At 34.6% G+C, this 20518-nt stretch overlaps 1 protein-coding gene across 7 annotated transcripts in view; it reads right to left on the bottom strand.

Moving 5' to 3' along the window:
* The window catches only part of DDAH1 (dimethylarginine dimethylaminohydrolase 1), a 167221-nt gene that overhangs the window by 14732 nt on the left and 131971 nt on the right, over window positions 1-20518 (bottom strand). For all 7 annotated transcript variants that reach the window (XM_081946098.1, XM_081946097.1, XM_081946099.1 and 4 more), the window contains 3 exons: window positions 7402-7501; window positions 6769-6842; window positions 5292-5411 (listed from right to left, as the gene is read on the bottom strand). In XM_081946098.1, the coding sequence (XP_081802224.1) occupies window positions 5292-5411; window positions 6769-6842; window positions 7402-7492 (285 nt within the window). In that variant the 5' untranslated portion in view covers window positions 7493-7501. The remainder of the gene's footprint in view (window positions 1-5291; window positions 5412-6768; window positions 6843-7401; window positions 7502-20518) is intronic.

Here is a 20518-nt window from a genome sequence, read left to right as displayed (position 1 = left end):
AGAAAAAGAGTTCAGGAAGGGGTGAAAGAAACAGTAGCTGCATGGAAAAGTCCTATTCAAAAGCAATTAGTCAGGTCTTTTACACTTTTACCTCATTCTTCATAATTACATGTTAGGAGAAATTAGGAATTCCCTGAACTTTCTATTTATTTCCTGTTTATTGTTCCTTTTATCTTGATAACATAGCAGCTATGTAACAATGCCACATGCTACCATGGCATTTTGAACTAAAATTTAAAAAGCAACTTAAAAGATTTGCAACTTAAAATTATGCTAAATACACTGCCTCATTAGCAATTCCACTCTAGTCCTGGAAGAAATTTTTGTTTATTTGATTCTTGCATCTCTTATTTGTGCTCCATACTTCATGGCCATCTTATTATCCTACTGTAAATGTGACCTGTTAAAAATTGTGGTTCCTACAAATTTACTGAAATTAGCATCTTTGGCAACAGTCTGTTTAGGATATACCAAAATAGCAGTAATAGTAGTAATAACCGCCACGCTGAAGTATGCCACAAAATTCATATATTATGGATAAACATCTTACATACCTCCCTAATAAAAATCTTGTCAAACCCTGTTAGCTAATGCCATTTATTATTTTTGGATTATATTACCTTAATATCCCATTTTATAAGGCTAGTCTCATTTTTAGTCCAATAACAAATCTATCAGGTAAATTGCTCTGAGAGATTGTGATCGGCATCGATTTGTCCATGTGCTAAGGAGGACTTGAACCTGAACTCCATTTTGCCAGGCCAACAAATTAACCAGGTTTAAGCATCTTCAAGGAGAGCCATTATACAATCTACTCAGATGTTTCCAAATCACATCATCCATCTTTAGCCAATCATACTCATACTAGCAATAGCAGTAGTGCTTAGACATATACAGTACATAGCTCCATAATGCTTTACAGCAATCTCTGAGCAGTTTACAAATGTCAGCATATTGCACCCAACAATGTGGGACCTTATTTTACCGACCTCAGAATAATGGAAGGCTACATCAACCTTGAGTTAGTCAGGATCAAACTCTGGATGTTGGTAAACTTAGCCTGGAACATTGCATTCTAACCACTGGGCCATCACAACTCAGTATTCAGTACTATTCAAGACACTTCTTATACTGGCCCGGTTTCTGGTCATTAACAAGTCTCTATTTCTCCATGTCTCATGCCAAATATCTAGACACAGGGTTGATGATAAATGGAAGACAATGTTAGCTGAATCCTGCATGAAGACCTATAAAAGAGGTAAGAAAAACTTATGTGGAATAATATGCCCTGTGTAATATATTCTCTGTTCTAATAATTTTATTTTTCTATGTATTTTGTTTGATGCTGCCTAGAGATGTTTGATGAGGTGGCAAAAATATGGAGAATAAGTAAAGTAATATAGAAGAAGAATTCAGCAGTGGAAAACCTAATGATCCGCACCAGCCAAGCATTTCAGGTGTAAAATGTATCACTCTTTCAGTTCTCGTAATAGTAGAAAATATTTGCTAGAAAATATTCTAGCAAAGAGGCATGAAAATATTAATTTTATTTCCTGGCATATACATATATATAGTACTACTTAAGTCATATAGGGAATGTAGATTGCAATACACAAAATCCTAAGTGTTTGAAATGACAGGTAGCTTGCAGCAAAAGGGATTTGTTCATTAGCATCATTTCAACTATTGCTTCAGCAGGGCTCTACAAAGTGCTGAAAATGACTCTAGGCGCAAAACACAGGATAGTGTGATTATGTTATGTAAAGCATTAGACTGGTGAAGAGATCTACTGACTAGCATGACATCTCTCTTACTTTAGAGACCATGAGGATGGTTTATATGCAAAAAAGAACAATTTGATAAGAATTAGTCCCACTATAATGCAGGCTCTTCTGAAGTTAAAAAAATATATTTCTTACTCCTGATCTATTCAAATAAAAGAATGCAAGTTACCATACTTCATTTTTCCCCACAATGCCAATACAACACATGCGATCAGGGCACAATCTTGATCTGGGATTACAATATCTCCTTATACACTCTCTGTATATTGACATTGACTAAATGTTTATTCTTTTTCTCTCCATTCTGTTTCTTCCTTAATTAAAAACGGGTATGTGCAATTGTCTCAGTTCACAACTGAGCAAAAATAGCACCATGAAAGCTGAATATTAAATGAAGCTAAGAATTTTAAGAATACTTCTACATGTTTCTCCAGCCTAGCACACTTTGTCTGTGGGTGGAGCCACAGCTTCCAAAACTGCCAACTAAGAGCCAACCTGTCTGCAGGAGTCCAAGTTAAATTCTGAACATTTCAACTTTAGACTGCAGGTATAAGTCATAATTTAAAGCTCTGCCTTGCTATACAGTAATACTGTTCTAGAATACAGATAGTTCTCGACTTACAACAGTTTTTTTTCAAAATTACAAGAACACTAAAAAAAAAGACATGATAGTTTTTCACATGACTATTTTAGCATCCTCATGGTCATATGATCAAAATTCAGACACTCGGCAACATATTTATGACTTATAAATAAATTGTGGTCTTGATTGTGGTCGTAAGTCAAGGACTACATGTACCACATCAAGGAACAAACACACACATTATGGAATATTTCATTGGCTATAAGCAGAAGGAAAAGGCAAAACAAATGCTTGTGTGCATCTGTAAAAAAGACAATATTCATAAGAAGTTTATTCAGCCCTTTCTGTTTAGGAGCATTTGTTCAACTTAGCTGAAAAACCCTTTCAAAAACAGCTATGAGATACTCTACACTGGTCAGTCACTAGATGGAGCCATCTATATTAGTTCTTTTTCTTGTGAAATCTGAACGCAATCTTTGCATTCTTGGGTCTAAATTCTTTTAAGTCAAAGAAGGCATTATTGAGACCTTAAGGCACTATTCCTTGCCACACAATTGGTTTCCACATTTTGTGGATGGCACTTTCATCCAAAAATCATCATTATCACCACTACCATAGGGCTGTATATTTATTGCTATACCCTTAACAAACAATAAAATGCTGATGCCAAGTATGCATTCGTTAGAAAAGTATTTTAAGTCAGGATGTTGTTTCAGGGAACAGTCCTCTATATTTTTGTGAGTGAAAATATTACTTCTGTTCTATCTGTTATATGGAGAAGACTTTAATCTTGCCTATAGATAAATGCAGGCTGGTGTTAGAGGGTGCATTATTTCAAATATTTCAATTCCAAGCCATTTAGAGCTCTAGAAAAAAGAATCATACTTTGAAATGGCCTTTAAGCTGAACTGTCAGCCAATGAAACCTTTCAGAACTGATAAAACATTACTCCATACTAGATTAGGCTAGCTAATTTCCTGTATTTGATATACTTTTAAAGCCATTTTAAGATGTCTTGCAAAAAAACACATTACACTAATCTAATTTAGGGACTTTTCCAGGAAATACTGAGGTTGACAACCTAATGACACTGAGATCATTTGAAATTCTAGTCATAATGCAGAATTGAGGAGTAACTCAACCTGCACAGCTGTTCCTTCAGAGTGCAATGCCATCCAGAAGAGATTAACTTCTCGAAAACAGCTATTATCAATACAAAATGCTTTCATTGTTACAAAATAATAGGGACGGAAGGGACCTTGGCGGGCTTCTTGCTATGTATGGAATCCTTATACAATTCTGGATCAATGGCTTTCCAGTCTTTTCTCAAATATCTCCACTGATGGAGAATCTACAATTTTAGGCAGCAGTCTGGTTGTTTCCCCTCCACTCTGTCCGTTCCCCCACCCCTTAATAGCTGTTACATTCAGGAAATTCCTCCTTAGTTCAGGTTTGGGTCTCTCACTATAAAGATTCCACTCACTGATTTTTGTCTTACCCTTAATTTTAGCAAGAATAAATCTCCATTTAACATGTGACAAAATGTTGTCTCCCCTTGGCCTTCTTTTCTTTGAGCTAACCATATCAAGTTCTTTTCACTGTTCTTCATAAGATTTAGCCGACATGCCCTGACCATCTTGTTGCTTTTCTCTGCACTCTTATAGGTACATTTTATAGTTCATCTGAGTTCTGAATATATCTCGGTTAATCCCTAACACCCTCAGAATGTGGGACACAGGCAGATGAACACTGATTCTGTAGTACAAGTATAATATCAAACAAAACTATCTATAATACAAAATGTAATATTTCAGTTATCACTTCTGATACTTCAGTTATCACTTCTGATACTTCAGTTATCACTTCTGATAGTGCGACCAGCCATAGGATATACAATATTTTGTTGCAATGAGAAGCCAGCCATGGTATTCTCTTGTCCTGCTTTTTCCGTTGCATTACCCAGCATAATAGGGTGGGTGCACCTCTGAAACAATGCTCTCTGGTGAGACCTATTAGCTATGCCTTTTCTATTAATATAATAATAATAATTTATTTAATTTCTAGACCGCCCCCTCTCCCCGGAGGGACTCGGGGCGGTGTACAGGAATACATTTAAAAACATACAAACAATCATATACATAGCTAAAAATCAAATTAAACAACCCCTGTACGAATTTATAAAAATTAAAAACATTAAAAACAGACCCTAAAACCAATCCTAAAAATTTAGAAATAAAACTGAGGTGGGAAAGATGGAATTAGGCCAAGCCGGCTAGCTGGAATAGGTGGGTTTTAAGTTTTAAGTTTCTGACGGAAGGAGCAGAGATCCGTAGCCATTCTAATGTCCAGCCTATTGTGGAGCCTTCAGAAACACATAAAAATCTGCTTTTTTTACTTGGACTTTGGGCCTGGGTTGAATGGGAAGATATGAATAGAGTGATATGAAAGCAATTTTCTGGCCCACCTATTGAGGTTTTGAATTAGACTGAACTTGTTCATTTTGTTTATTTTTATTTATTTATTGTACTTTACCCGATTTTCAATATTCAGGTTAATACATTTTGTAAGTAAATAGGTAAATCCGCATTCCATTGATTTTTACTCCCAAAGCAGAACTGTAATGTCAGAGTTTTTCCCCCCCCTCATGACTGCAACCAGGGAGATTAGATTTATTCTCCATTCTTGCGGTTATTCTAATAATGAACAACTCCCCCACCCCATTTTGTGATTTTATTTATAACTTTAGAAACCTGCTTATTCATATAAACTTGCACTGAGCCATATCAGGCTGAATTTGGTGCTTCATTTCAAGTTTGTAAAGACCAGAATTTTATACTTACAGCCTATAAAGACTGTGTCGTTGTTGTTTTTTACAGAAAATACTGCTACATAAACAATACACTGCCAATATTCATCATGTTTACCTTGAGGGCTTTCTGCGCAATTTCACTTGAACCAATAGCAATGAGGTTTGGTCCAGCCATGCTGCAAAAACTTTTCAGATGCAAAGAGTCAGCAACAGGGACTGTAGAAACAGCATAATCCTGCATATAAATGAGGTGTTTGCAAAGAATTGTTTAGATTAATTGTTTTATAAATTAAGCCAATTAGAAAGGTAGTCCTTGACTTACAACCATTTATTTAGTGACCATGCAAAGTTACAGCAGCACTGAAAAAAATGACTTAATACCGGTCCTTGCATGACAAATCATAGCATTCTCATGATCAAAATGAGGGTGCTTGGTAAGCGACATGTATGTTATAATGGTTGCAGCATCCTAGGGTCACATGATCACAATTGGTGAACTTTCCAGCTATCATCTGACAAGAGAAATCAATGGGGAAACCTGGATTCGCTTAGGAACTGTGTGATTCACTTAACAACTGTGGCAAAAAAAGGTTGTAAAACCAGGCGAGGCTCGCTTAACAACTAGGCAATTAAAATTTTGGTCCAAATTATGGTTGTAAGATGAGGACTACCTGTAAATTGTACTTTTCATTGTCTGCATATCTGCATGTATTTTGGAGGTAAAATGCACTCAGTTCTAGAAACACAGCTCATTTCACTGGACAATTTTCTTTTGTATGTTATCATTATTTCAGAAAACAAATAAAAAATGAACTATTATTCCAAGAAAAACTCCTGTACACTTACAATTTATTTGAATTTTCCTTACATCAGTTAAAATAAATATATCACAATATTGGAAAGCATTAAAAGCACCCATTCTTATGAACAGGAACCGGAAAAAATAGAAACCAGCATGATTTGTAAAACAAACTTATTGACTTTCTGTAAGTTAAAACACTTTTTGGACACTGTTCATCCTATAAACATACAGTGAAAATAAACTAAATTGTTTATTGTTGTTAGAATATATTGTTAGAATAAGTTTAGTATGAAAATACCAAAAATCTTTGGTAATTTTGGATGATAATTTATTGCATTTATTTATTTTTAAAAAGTGGTAAGCATATAGCTCCCAGGTATTTTTTACCTTCATTTGTAATGGAATCTTATTCAAAAATCATACTAGCTGAAAGCATCGTATATCACATTGCTCATTTTTTATCCTGCTGATAAATCTTAAAATAGGCTTGGCTCACACATCACAGTAATTCCTAATTACTGGGTTCCAGGGTAATTCCTAATTATTGTTTGGCTTTGGTTTAATATGAACCCAATGACAATTGTTTGTTACCATTGTATATGGCTTATGGTGATGTGTGTGAGAGTATGTTTAATAAATCCCAATTGGTTAGAATAAATCTCATGATGGTCTGGTGTTGAAGAGCAATCATCACAGTTAGGAGGCAGGCTGAAATGGGGAACTGTACAAATTCCTATGCCTTTATACTTGTATATCTATCCCCAGAAAGAACACTTGTAAATCTGCTAACCTTAAAGGTGTCTGCCAAAATTTCTGCACCACGATGGTTGGTCCGTTTTGAAAGACCCACGAAAAATTCCCGACCTTAGAAGCAGAAAGGATACATTTAGCTTAAAAACAGCATGGACTAGAAGATCCAGAAATGATCAAAAGTCTATTAAAAGGGGGCTATTGCAAACATTCTTTCATTATCTTTCATCATTACTATTTTCCAAATCAGTCTATGGTTTTACTTCCACTTTCCTGTTCAGGCTCTGAACATAACACTTTTAAAACATTTAACATTTTATCTAAAATGAAATTGTTTTTGTTTTTTCCCTGCTTGCAATAAACTATGTAGACCATTAAGACCTAAATGTTACCAATATTGTACAAAGAAAAGTATTTGTTATTTACAATGTATGTTACAACTAAGAAGGTCAATGTCAGGTAGTACTTATTACATTTGTTCTCTGTCACTTGTTATTATAAGAAGACCAAATTTTATCTTAGAAAAAGATTTACTGTATTGAAAGTCTAATGTGAATGATAGGAAAGCAAATTTACAAATTTAATATTGTGTTAGGAGAATAATAAGTGAATATGTTATAATCAACCTGTCTGCAGAATTCAAATATTAAAAAGATTTTTAACCTTACTATACCTGTAAATAAAACATCTCCTCCGTCTAAGGTTGCCTGGTCATCTGTCATCTCTACAATATTCAGGCTAAGACTGTTAAGTGCTGTTTTCATTGCTTCAACCTGTTTGAAAAAAATGAAGCAAAACTTTGGTTTAGTGATGCCAACTTAAAATATCTGCACACCTGAAATTCAGATCTACCCTAACTGAACCACATTTCTTTTAATAAGTCAGCTTTATTAAACTTTAAAATGATAGTATTGCCACTGTTACTGCTCCAAAATTCTACTTCATGTATAGATTGAAAAAAAAGACAAATTCAATAAACTGTTTAGGGGAATCATTTTTTTAAAAAATACATTTATCCCAGTTTGAACTAGAACTAGAATATTTCTATGCCATCTTTGAACTTGTTGTTTAAAAATGTCGACTATGTTAATGTATGGAGATATAAAAAAGAGCAGTACATATAATAAGTAGCTAAGTAGTCCAAATACACATCGATAAATATAGAACTGCTTTGTTATAATTTTTGTATCAAGTCTAGCAAATTATTTCTTGAACTACAATTAGATATTCAATACGGTCAGTCTTAGATGCTTTGGTGTGACTGTTAGGAAAATAAAACAATATTTGCCACTTCACAAAGAATAAATTGTTTTCAACTGTGCAATATTCTTCAGTGATCATGGATGATAATTGCAACTATATTACACAGTATAGATTTCAACTATACTCACAGTTTATATAAATTGAAAGGTAACAAAATAAGCGGAATCCAAATTTTGTGTCTTTCATTGGATTGCATCCAGACTGGATTGCATTCAGCATACTAAACTCACAAGCTAATGAAATAATTATCAGACTAACAAGATGGATGAAAGCAAAATTAGATACAAATTTTTGGAAATGTCAATACTTGTCCTGGTACATAGACTGCAATGTCTTCTAATGGAAAGCAATACTAAGAAAACTCTCTAAGGTTGAGTGCATTCTATTTTTTTTCTGTTAATACTGAAAAAAGGAGAGAAGAAATAAAGATAAATGACATTTAAAAAAAATGAATTTCCTAATGCTATCAAAATTCAAATATGGAGCCATTTTTAATAGTATAAATTAATGCTTTATGTAAGTATGTTCCTATATTAACCAAGTACAAAAAGTAAAAAGTGCTTTGCAATAGTTCAGTCATCAGTAACTAGGACATGAGAACTGTATGAAGAGCTGCCCAACCCAGGAAGGGGCATTACTATGGGATTAATTCAAGCCTTATTTTTTCATTAAATGCAGATCATATAAACCCATATTGTTCAATCCAGGATATATGAAATAAGTGAGGAAGATTTACACTGAGCACCGATCTGACATCCTAATACTGAACCTAAGCCCATGATATGTTTAAGCCCAGTTCCTTCAAGACTGAATCCTTAAGCCCATCCTTAAGGTTGCCCATCCATCACCAACACAATCAATGTACTATATTTATTAAGAAATCACAAGCAGTGATGATATGTCAGGTTTTAAAACATGACACTAGCCTTTTACTGCAATAGAGCCTTAAATCGGGCCCAGAAAATATAAATTGGTTTAATTAAATACTTTAATTAATTAGTAAATAATACCCTGTGGAGGTTGGCGAAATTAAATTTGGTTATGCTGCAGTTGGGACATATATTTATTTCTTGGAATCTCAACAAGTGATTGAATTACTTCCTCTCTATCTTGTGATGCTGTCATCTACTTATAGAGTGCACCTTGGCAGAACTAAGTAGAAAAAAGAATGGTAGGATAGGTTGGCTCATCAGATCCTCAATTAAATTCTGCTTCAAGTTCTGGTATTTTTAAGGTAACCTGATTATTTATCTCCAGATCTAATTTTGAAATTATTCCTTCTCAGATGTCTGCAAAAAAGTGAATTGCTATTCATTGTTTAGTCTTCTAAACAATACTATGAGAAGTGTAGTTGACATTTTTGATTAATTTTTATCCATACTGTATTACATGTCAGGAATGCTGAACAATGTAAACAAATTCCTTTTTTGATTTTGACAATGAAAGCTTTACATATGTAAGACAATGGGATGATGCTTCAGTGGAAAGTAGTTCTGTTTGATCTGTTATCAGTGGAATCAATGGCTACTTTCATAGGATAATCTATGTATATATTTGACAGAAGATAAACTCGGGTTTGATGCAAACTCTGTTATTGATTAAATGAAATCAATGAAACTTCAGTTGTAAATAGCTTGTTTCATTGATACCAATAGCTTGACTCTGTTTCATTAAATATGGATGGATCTATAACATTGCAGCTTTTAAAAAAACAGATGATTTCACTTTGTGCACTTTTCCCACTTAAATATCATCATGTTGACCCCTGTATCTTTTTAAAGTGCTCCCTAGGAAGTGAAAATTCATGTTTATAACAACAAAGAAACTGTGTTTACCATTCTCTAAATGGTGCATCTGTATATATCCTTTACACGAAAGCTGCATATCACCTCAGCTTAAGATAAAATACAAATATTTTCTAATAAGCATTTCCCACTGATATACCAAGCACTTGAATGGTTAAGCCTTTATTGCTTTGTTCCCCATTTTCCCTCCTTCCTAATAAGCACATTCCTGTTGTGAGATGGAATGTATCTAATCCATAATAAGTCTGGTTGAGAGACTCTGGGTTTAAGCCAGCTGAACTTTGTTTGAAGGGAAAGAATACTAAATGTATTTGATGGTATTTGTAAGAATCTGGTTTCTTCAATCCCTGGACCTTAAAAATGGAGCTCATCAGTCACTGCACAGATGCAGTTTATCTTCTTTTTTTCAACTGCTGCATGTAAAATACCTGTCTTCTCTATATTTGTGCCAACATACTTCAAATGCAAGACATTTCTTAGAAATTATTTCCCGGTGCTCAGTTATCACAGCTCTGGCAACTAAACAAATGTTTTTCAACTGAAAGGAAATATGACAGGTTGATAAGCAGGAGGAGGAGAGGAAAATTAATACTTCACTGCAAATAGCATAGAACAATTTACAAAACAGATTTGTAATTGTAATGATTATAAGTATGTTTATAAAAATGTGGATCCACAGTCAAGATGCTCTGCTTTCCTTTGCATGCATTCTTTGAAATGGTTAGCACAACAACTCTATTGTAACCTAAACTCCTAAAAGAAATCTGAAATGTCTTTTAATGGGGAATAAATTTTCCAGCATGTAATTGCTTTGTCTGATGTTTACTGATGCACTGCAAAATTGGGAAAAGTATGTGAATATCATCCTCAACCCCCAAACCATTTTCAAAGAAGTGACAATGCAAGCTAGCTATTAGCAACAAACAACAATAAAAGTCATTTTTACTTGGAATAAAAGGCAGCTTTATTTGGAACAGCTTACAACCTGAGACAATACATCTCCCTATCCCAGGTCCTTGGAAAGGACTCGATAAGTAGACCAAAAATGCCAAATTCAGCCTCAACATCTGGCTGAGTGCAACTAACAATAACAATAATAGAAAATTGGTAAAGCAAAGAGATATGTAAGCTTTAAAAGGCATTCTTTTTATTTTTTCATCATTATATTCTAAAATTTTATCACTATCCCCAAATATGTGTCTTCCTCTAATTCAAGCAGATATCACAACAGAACTACAGGTTATGGATTTAAGTTTTTTGGTGCTTTGAATCTTCTCATTTATAATTAAAATTATATACACATGTATTAATGCACAAACATTGATCTGAATATTACCCAGATATGTTGTCTGATTTAATCTATCACTCAGTATACCATGCAGCACTCTGGAGTCAGTTACAAAAAATGTTTCAGAGTGTGCCCTTTCTGGAATCAAATCTAAAGTGATGCATGAGCCTACTACAGACTCTGCATTTTCCAAGAAGCCAATATGTACAAATGGAACTGTGCCATCTGGCTCATTCAGAAAGCATATCATACATGGCCAATCAATCCTCCCAGAGCTACATTTCTGAATACTGATTCATTTTTTCACATACTGCTTTTAGGCATGTCCTAAAGCCTACAGTAGGCTTCAGCCTTGTAGACCAATTAATCCTTGCTTAAGTACCCTAATTGGGACAAGCAACTTCATCATTAAGTGAAATGGCTTTTAAGTGAAATGGCTGTTAAGCAAAACAACACATGGCCATCCTGCTTAGTGTTATTCCAGCAGTCCTGGTTTCAGTCATTAAGTGAACCATTCTTAGTCATAAACCAGCTGGGAAGGTCACAAGTGGCAAAATCACATGACTGCAACATGTTGTGACTGTCATAACTGTCTGACAATTGCCAATATCCCAAACCATGATCAGGTGACCACAGGGAAGCTGTGACTGTTGTCAATGCGAGAAGTAATCATAAGTTTGCACCATTGCAACTTGAAACAGTTATTAAAAGAATGGTCGTTATGCAAGGACTACTTAAATTATCATTCTTACTGATGGGAATCATTTCAAGGTCTAGCAATTGAAAAAAATGGAAAAGGAAAGTCTGCCTCTATGTTTGAAGGACTGAAGCTGTCAGGCCTGCAGTTATATTCCTAAAAGAAATCAGAGATGGAAGATTACGTAAAAAGCTGTACTACTTGTGCAATGATGCACTGCCGGAGAAGTCCCCTGGACTACTACAACGAGTGGCCAGCCCTAACTGACCATGGGAAGAGGTCGCAATGGACTTCATCGTCGAACTCCCAGACAGCAGTGGGAACAGAGTAATCTGGACAGTTATTGATTTGGTTTCCAAGCAGGTGCACTTCACAGAAGAATGCATAATTATTAAGAGGGGTAAAGTTAATAAAGGGGAAATGATTTTTTAAAATTCAGCAATGGTACTAATAACAAGTTAGTATCTAACATAAATATTGCCAAAAAACTTTTCTAAAAGGTCCAGGATACAATAAATTAGTACCTTTTTCTAAAAGGAAAAAAAAAGCATGCTTGTCAACATGAATTACAGACAAAGAAAGATATAGGTATAATTAACACATTTTTCTTTTTAACTCATAGAAAATAGTAGCAATAGTGACCTGCAATACTATGAATGCAATTTTAATATATACATAATGTACGAATGTGACATTGCATTGTGTTTCTTGTCATATGTCCATGAGCAGCAATTAATTGGAACAAATGCTACCATACTCTTAGCATACATCAAAAAAGATATCATCCAAGTATCAAGAATGAAGTCATAGTCTACACAGATCATAGTCAAACCAGTAATTTCAGTTTTATTTCTTCTTCTTTAGTCATTTTTAGATATCTTCCAAACAACAAATGATTGTTACAAGAGCCATAAACAGTGATCTGATCTTTAAAACATACACACACACAAAACAGCACTTAATTGCATTACATGCTGTCATTAGTTTTGAATCTGCATGATGGACTCCAGATGTAAGCAGATAGAGCCCGGGCCTGTATTTGAATGATTGTCAGAAGGCATTGCTCTGTCTGAAGAGCTTCTCTGTTTGAAGGATTGATCTGTTCAAACAAGGACCCTATGAGGTGGGTTAAGTTCAGAGAGAGTAACTGGCCTCCAAGTCACCCAGCTGGCTTTCATGCCTATGGAAGAACTGGAACTCACAGTTTCCTGGTTTGTAGGCCAGCTTAATAACCACACACCATACTGGCTCTCTTATGGTGAATTATACTCCATTTTTATTTAAATTATAGTGTTCACTATAATTTTATGCATATTGTTTCCCTCTTGTGTGTGATGTGCCTCGGTCTGCTGCTATATAATTGTGCACACAGCAAGAGAGAAAATTCCCATTCAAAACTAATGATGTAGAAGAACAAGAAAGATAGAACTCTAGAGTATCAAGGCAAGTTATGGAGATACATTATGGAAGTATAGAAACACTTCATGAGGGTTCATTATCATATTGCAAAAACATCGGATAAAAATTGATTGAATAAAGATGATGGGGAAAAAAATTAAGCCAGAGTCACGTATGCTGACAAAGCAATATTCTGAATACCTTTCTCTGCACAAAGTAACAATTGACTATTTTGCAAGATGTCAAACTAAAGAGGCATAATCTATTCTGCCTGGACATGCACGGCAGGCCAAGAATGCACCTGCATAAGCCAAGCATTCATTATCTTTTGAGACACCTAATACTAGAGTGACTGCTAATTCCAAGTGCACCATTGACCACATGCCATGTGCCTCCCCCTTTTGGAGGCAATGAAAAGTATTTAAAATTCATGAAGCTTGCTGAAAGCTCAGCTATCACATTCTACTCATTCCAAAGTGCATGGGAAAGAGAGAACATAATGGACATTTCAACTAGAGCTATTATTGTCCATGAATAACCAATATTCCATTAAATTGCTAATAGACCTGCTTGAAAATGTTGATAACAGTTACCATGTAAGAACATTCCTTTTTCCTAACAATGAGTTGTTCTATAGTTTTGTTGTTTCTGGGTTGTTTGTTCAGAGCTTGACACAAAATATTCAGAACACTTACTCCTTTTCAGAGAACAATAGTGACTCTATTTTAACTGCCTGCTTTTCCTGCTCCTAGAAACTCTTCATATTGAGTCCTCCCTTTTAGTTATCATTCTTATTTAGAAAGGAAACTTTATAAAATAAATAATAAATAAGAATTCTTATGCATAAAGCCAAATAATAAGCATCGAACATGGCTATTTATCAAAAGGAAAACATTTTCTACGATAATAATAATAATAATAATAATAATAATAATAATAATAATAATAATAATAAATTGCCTGAGTTTGGGATTAAAATGATAGAATGAAGACTATGATCCAAAAATATTCTTCACATCTTGAAGATTTAAAAGGACTCTTTCTCTAATCTTTATTTCATATCCAAGTTATGATTCATAGGAATGCATAACCCTATCCAGTATTGAATGTGTTCCCTGTGTAGATTAAATAGCAATTTACTCTTACCATTGGAGTACTGCCTGAATCATGAAAATGATTCATGTCAACTGGCCAAGTGATAATTAATAGTTGTCAAAGACCGAAAAGGAAAATCTCATAATATTAAATAACTCTTCCATTTTAATGACAATTGAACAGAATTTTTGCTAACAAAAATTACCAAATTGGTAGCTACGTTTATTTGAAATGGACGTAGGAACATACTATGGTAAATATACTAAGGCAGTCTTCCTTAATAAGTTATCCTCCAGATGCACATATTGGACTATAGTTCCCAAAGACATCAGAACACATAAATGGAAGATGAGGTTATGTGGTAGGCCTGCTTTTCCAGAATTAGCATACATTTACAGTATAAATATATGGTAATTAGAGTATAATTTGGTTGATTCTCTAAATGGGATTGAAGTACCAATTGTACTAAAACGTTTTTGTAGCATTGTGACAAATGATACTGGTCTGATTAAAAGAAACATGCTTCTGATCTTATCCACATTTGCCTTATATTCCAATTTAAAAATCAGCTAGTTGAGAATTTCAAACATGCATAAATCTGATTAAATGAGGTAATCTAACTGGATTAGTTTAAAAAACTAAATAAGAGAGAGCATATAATGAATCCAATGGGTTTTTAGCAGAAGAAATAGATGACAATAATAGAAAGGAATTTAATGAAAATCTAGACAAATGAGGAAAATTATGGTATGAAACACCTTATTTGAGGGTCTTTTCTATGGCTCAGTTATAGTACTATCCATTCATTCTTAAGCCAGCAGAAAACTATAGTGCAGTGGTTCTCAACCTTCCCAATGCCGCGACCCTTTAATACAGTTCCTCATGTTGTGGTGACCCCCAAGCATAAAATTGGTGTCTCGGTTCCTAAGACCATCAAAAATATGTGTGGTCTTAGGTGACCCCTGTGAAAGGGTCGTTCGACCCCCAAAGGGGTCTCGTCCCACAGGTTGAGAACCACTGCTATAGTGGCATAACATTTTGGGTTCCTACGGACAATTTTTATCCTGCCTCTATAGCCTCTGTTCTGGCTTGCCACCAAATGAAAGTGTGTCTATGGAGATTCTCAGTCATCCAGGTCATGGTTGTCCAAAGGTGATTTTTCAAGAGGCAACTGGATTTTCTGGTTTTTGTTTGAAGACGTTTGGCTTCTCATCCAAGAAGCTTCTTCAGCTCTAACTGGATGATGGGGAATGGAAGGATTTATACTCCTTGCAGACAGCTGGTCATCTACATTTGTTTAGTGTTAAGGCCACCTGGAGTTTTATCTGTGTCATCAGGGTCACCCAAGTAGTGCAGATGGGTGTGGAGCCTTCCTGGAATTGTTGAAAGGCCTGTTTATAGACTGGAGATAGATGATGTTGTATCCCTCCCACTCTGTTAAGAGAGGGCTGTTCAATTTTGAACAGAGATGGCCTCTTTGACTTTCAAACTAGTGGTCCCCTCTGTCCAAAACATGGACTTCGCTATCTTCAAAAGAGGGGCCTTTGTCTTTTAAATGCAGATGGACTATTGAATCTAGTCCTGATGGTCTAGTCTCCTATGGTGTGCCATGTGTTTATGAAGTGATTGTTTTGTTTCCCCAAAGTACAGATCTGCATATGACCCACTGCATTGTACTGCATATACCACATTGCTCAATTTTTGTGTCTTGGTGTTTTATCCTTGGGGTGGACACTTCTGTCATGTATTCTCTTCCCTTTGTTTTCACAGAGCAACACAAGTTGAGTCATCTGAACTTATTTCTCCTTGCCTGCTCAGTACCTAATCCATTGGATGGGTTATGAGCAGTCATGAAAACAGAAAACCCCTTCCACTTTATTGTATAGCTCCCTTACTCACTGGAACAGCTGTAGATTTGGGAAGGAGGGATGACAATAGAATATTAGAGCTAATTAAGATGCTGTGGTGGATTTATTCTTTTTCCCTCTTAAGAACAGTGCTTAAGATGAATATTATTTAATATTTATAAGGGCAGTATTTCCACAGAATCTTTTAAGCTCACTGAATCATACATACAGTTTTAGTGGAACAAAATATTCTGAAGCTTGCTTGGAATGCTGAATGAGGAACAGCCTTAGTTCAGCACAGATCAAAGCCAATGCAAAATCCAACATACTGTATGCATATAGAAAGAGACAGAGAGGCATTGGAAGTCAGGCAGCATTAAGTGTAACAAACTATTACAGTGATGGATGCATTTCCCTAGTAATATATTTCAACAACTTGCTTAGGAGCAGAATTTGATGCTACCAAAACAGAACACATTAGAAAATAGTTCTTGCTACCTTATGTAAACTTCATAGAAGTAAGGCTTGAGGAATTTTTTCTCTGGGATTGTGGTGACCCTCTTGATTTTAATTAATGAAAGCCAAGTTCAGACTCAAATAGCTTCTTACTAGCTTAAACATGAAAAAGCAGTGAGACTGCTAAAATGCACCTTAAGATAGGAAGGAAGGAGAAACAACACAAAGTCAAGCATTTTTTTTCCCAAGCAGTACCAGTAAAAGGGCAAAGCAATATATTTCTTTTAACCTTGATTAAAGAAGGTATATAGACTGTAGAATTTTACTGTTGATTGCAATCCTTTTTATTATTTTTTAGAAATATTTATGTTTTAATGTTTTACAGTTTTTAATGTTGTAAACCAGCTAGAGTCACCTTGAGACAAATAAATCTACTTGCCACTTAAATAAATCAAATAACCTAATAATGATAGATAGAATTTGTTTCTGTTAGCAGATAGAAGTTTAAATAGTGCACTGCAATTCTACATATTTATTCAATAAATCTTACTAAATTTGTCTAGTAGTGTGATTAGGATTATAAATGATTTTTCTATGTGTATGTGTTGCCCCACACAAAGGATTTTCCTAATTATAAAATTATTTAATTAATACAATTAAACATACTTTTGTTTTATTTATTCTTTTCAGAAAATATTTTTGTTTTTTAAATAACTGGGTGGAATATATATTTGGAACGGATTAAAATAAATACTGTCAAGATTCTCACTATAGGTAGTCCTCAGTTTATGACCACTGTTGGAATTAAAAACCCTCTTCTTTCCATATCTCATCCCTTACCAATAAGCAAATTGCAAAAATACATCATTCAGTCCTTAACAGCAAAAGGCTATTAAGAGCAACTAGAATTATTAGTATATATATATATATTAATCTTTTTTAAAAAAATCAATTTTCTAATCCAAATGTATCACTTTCTCTAAAAAAAATTAAGCAAAGACATCTGTCATAAACAGATCTTTAAAGTCTGGTCATTCAGTCCTGGTCAAAGGAAATCCCAATAATAACTGCCATAAACCACTAGATACACATTTTAATCCCAATCAGATTAACTTTACAAAATTTAGTTTTATTTTTAAAAAGCTTGATCCTTAGTCCCATCAAGTAGTCTCCCACATGTTGATTTTGTATCATTTACTTTTTGTCTCTTTTCAGGAACAGCTTGGATAGCTCCTCTTTATCTCTTTCCATAAAGAATTTCCTTGGTTTCACACATTCCTTTTATAAATCCAAGATAAAAAGGCTTACCAAGTCACTCTTCTTGATTTATTATTTGTATGTCCCATTTAATTATTGACATCAACGGGTTTCACTTGTAAATTCATTTTGGCATTCTTTTTCATATTACACTTTGGCGGTTTTAAATTGATTTTCAGATCCACACAGCATCTTTTTCCATATCACTTTTGTATTATTCATTTTTAAAACTCTCAGTCCACATCCAAATCAATCTCAGTCTCTCTTTTATCCAATCAAATAAAATATTTGTTTGTTACTGTAAATCATCGACTATAGTACCAAACAATCTTGTAAGTAATTTCTGGGTATATTGTTCCCAAATAGCCTTAATTTCTTCTATAGCCAAAATGTCCTGTTCGACTGGTTTTCAGCTATATATCCAGTTATTTATTTCAGTCATCAGAATCGTTTCCACTTTATCTTTATATTATTCAAAATATTAAAGCTTTAGTTTCATTGTTATTTTTTTTTTGTGTGTGTGGGACAATCTATATGTGGTCCTCAAGATATGAACATAATGGAGCCTGCCTTTTACAGGCATATGTTGTGATGATAGAAAATATGTTAGTCACATGACCAATCCAATTTTACAATTTTTTTGTGGCAGCTGTTGTAAAGCAAACAGCACAGTCATTAAGTGAACTAATGTTCACTATTGGTGCAGTTTTGTCAAAAACTGGAAGTAAGTTCTGGTTTTTGGCAAAACTATTGTAAAATCATCATGTGACATGGGAATCTGCAAACAGCTATAAATACAGCCATATTGTCAAATGCATGAACTTTGGTCACATGATTATGTAGGTTGGGTTGATCTTTGGAACTTTGAATCTGGGTTGTAAGTTCTCCTTTTCATACCAATCGCTAAGCGACTGGTCGTAGGTCAAACATTAGTAATTCTTCTTTATCTACTGTTGAATTTTTTTTTTTTTTTGCAATCCAAGATATTCTCAACAGTTTTCACCAACACAACACAAAGGTATCCATTTGTCTTCATTTAGACTTTTTAAGGGGCCATTTTTCACAGCTTTTATTATGTTAAAATTGCTCAAACCACGGCATCAATAATACGTATTGTTATCATTGTGGTTTCCCTTGCACTATAAACTCTGCACAATCAACCAACCAACCAAGAATAAAGAAAAGAACATTCATACAGTCAGTACACTACCTCTTGGAATAACAATCATCCCTTATCTCACTACATACTAACTCCACACCCCAACTCTGGCATATACTTTGGCCTTTTTTCTAAGAAACAAATGCTGGAAACTACCTGGATCTACTTCAATATTTAACTTTCCATTGAACACCATGCAAATGGAAGAATGGTATAGTTTCACAGCCCATTGCTTTCCCCAAGTATTATAACAATGGTTGTAATGTAGAATCTCCCTTGTTCTTAACTTATAATCGTTTGTTTAGTGAATGTTCAAAGTTATGATAGTGCTGAAAAAATTACTTACCACTGGTCTTTACACTTACAAGTGTTGCAGCATCTCCACAGTTACATCAAAATCTGTGTGTTTGGCAACTGGTATCCTTTACAACAGTTGCAGTGTCCTTGGTGGGGAGGTCATATGATCCAGTTGTCACCAACCAGTAGTCTGTGAGAAAATTTTGGTGGTCCACAGAAAAATTATTTGCATTTTATATTGGACTAAATAGTATTTATCTTTTTTAAAAAATTCGTATTAGTGGTCCGTGGAATTTAAAGTTATGAATGTAGTGGCTCCTGAGGTCTGAAAGGTTGGTGACCCCTGATATGATCGACATTTATGACCTTCCCAGGAGGCTTTGAAAAATGTCAATGGAGATGGATTTGCTTAATGACCACATGATTTACTTAACAACTGCTGTGATTCTCTTAACATATGTGGCAAAAAAAGTCATAAAATCAAGTTCAATTCACTGAATGACTGCCTCACTTTGTGACAGAAATTACAGTTCCAATTGTGGATGAAAGTTGATGACTACCTATAGCATGCAGCAGGGAAAATACACTTGTAATACTCTTAAGCCTACAGGTTGAGATATATGGTATAGCAAGATTTCAAGCATGTTGCTTATATAAACAAAAGAGTCAAGTTCAGCTGTTTTTATTTTTAACAGAGATTGTGACATTTGTGAAAGACTGACTAGAAGAATTAAGACTGGCTTCAAATCAAGATTGCCTGTGGAATCTCCAAGTTCAGGTGGCAGAAGATGCAATGAAAAAAGAGCCTTAATGAAAGGGGAAGCTGCCTATTCCCAAATCATATGGACCTCCAGCACCCCAGAGTGAAACATCAGAGTGATGGGAGGGGAGATGAGTTGCAGCAAAATGTGGTTAGCCTTATCTTCTCCAGGTAAATGACATCCTGTGAACAGAGCCTGCTGGTTTGTTAGTTTTAAGGAGGTAACTATTTCAAGGTGTTTTTAGGAACACATTAAAGAAATTAAAAAACAATAGTTTAAAAACCATATTTTCCTATTTCTTTTCTTTTGGAATAAATGGAATACCCAAATATTTTCTTACAGAACAGCAGCAATGGGCCAACTTTCTAAAGAAAATCTAATTCTGGCACAAATTTTCAGAACCAATGTGCAATTACTTTCCAATATTACCATTCCCCTGTTTTTTTTTATCTCAACAGTCTGTCTTC

Source organism: Natrix helvetica (genome assembly GCF_964273705.1).
Source record: "Natrix helvetica genome assembly, chromosome: 3".
NCBI classification, from domain to species: Eukaryota; Metazoa; Chordata; class Lepidosauria; order Squamata; family Natricidae; genus Natrix; species Natrix helvetica.
The sequence above is the reverse complement of the archived record's forward strand: the minus strand, read 5'-3'. Positions and strand labels throughout refer to the sequence as shown.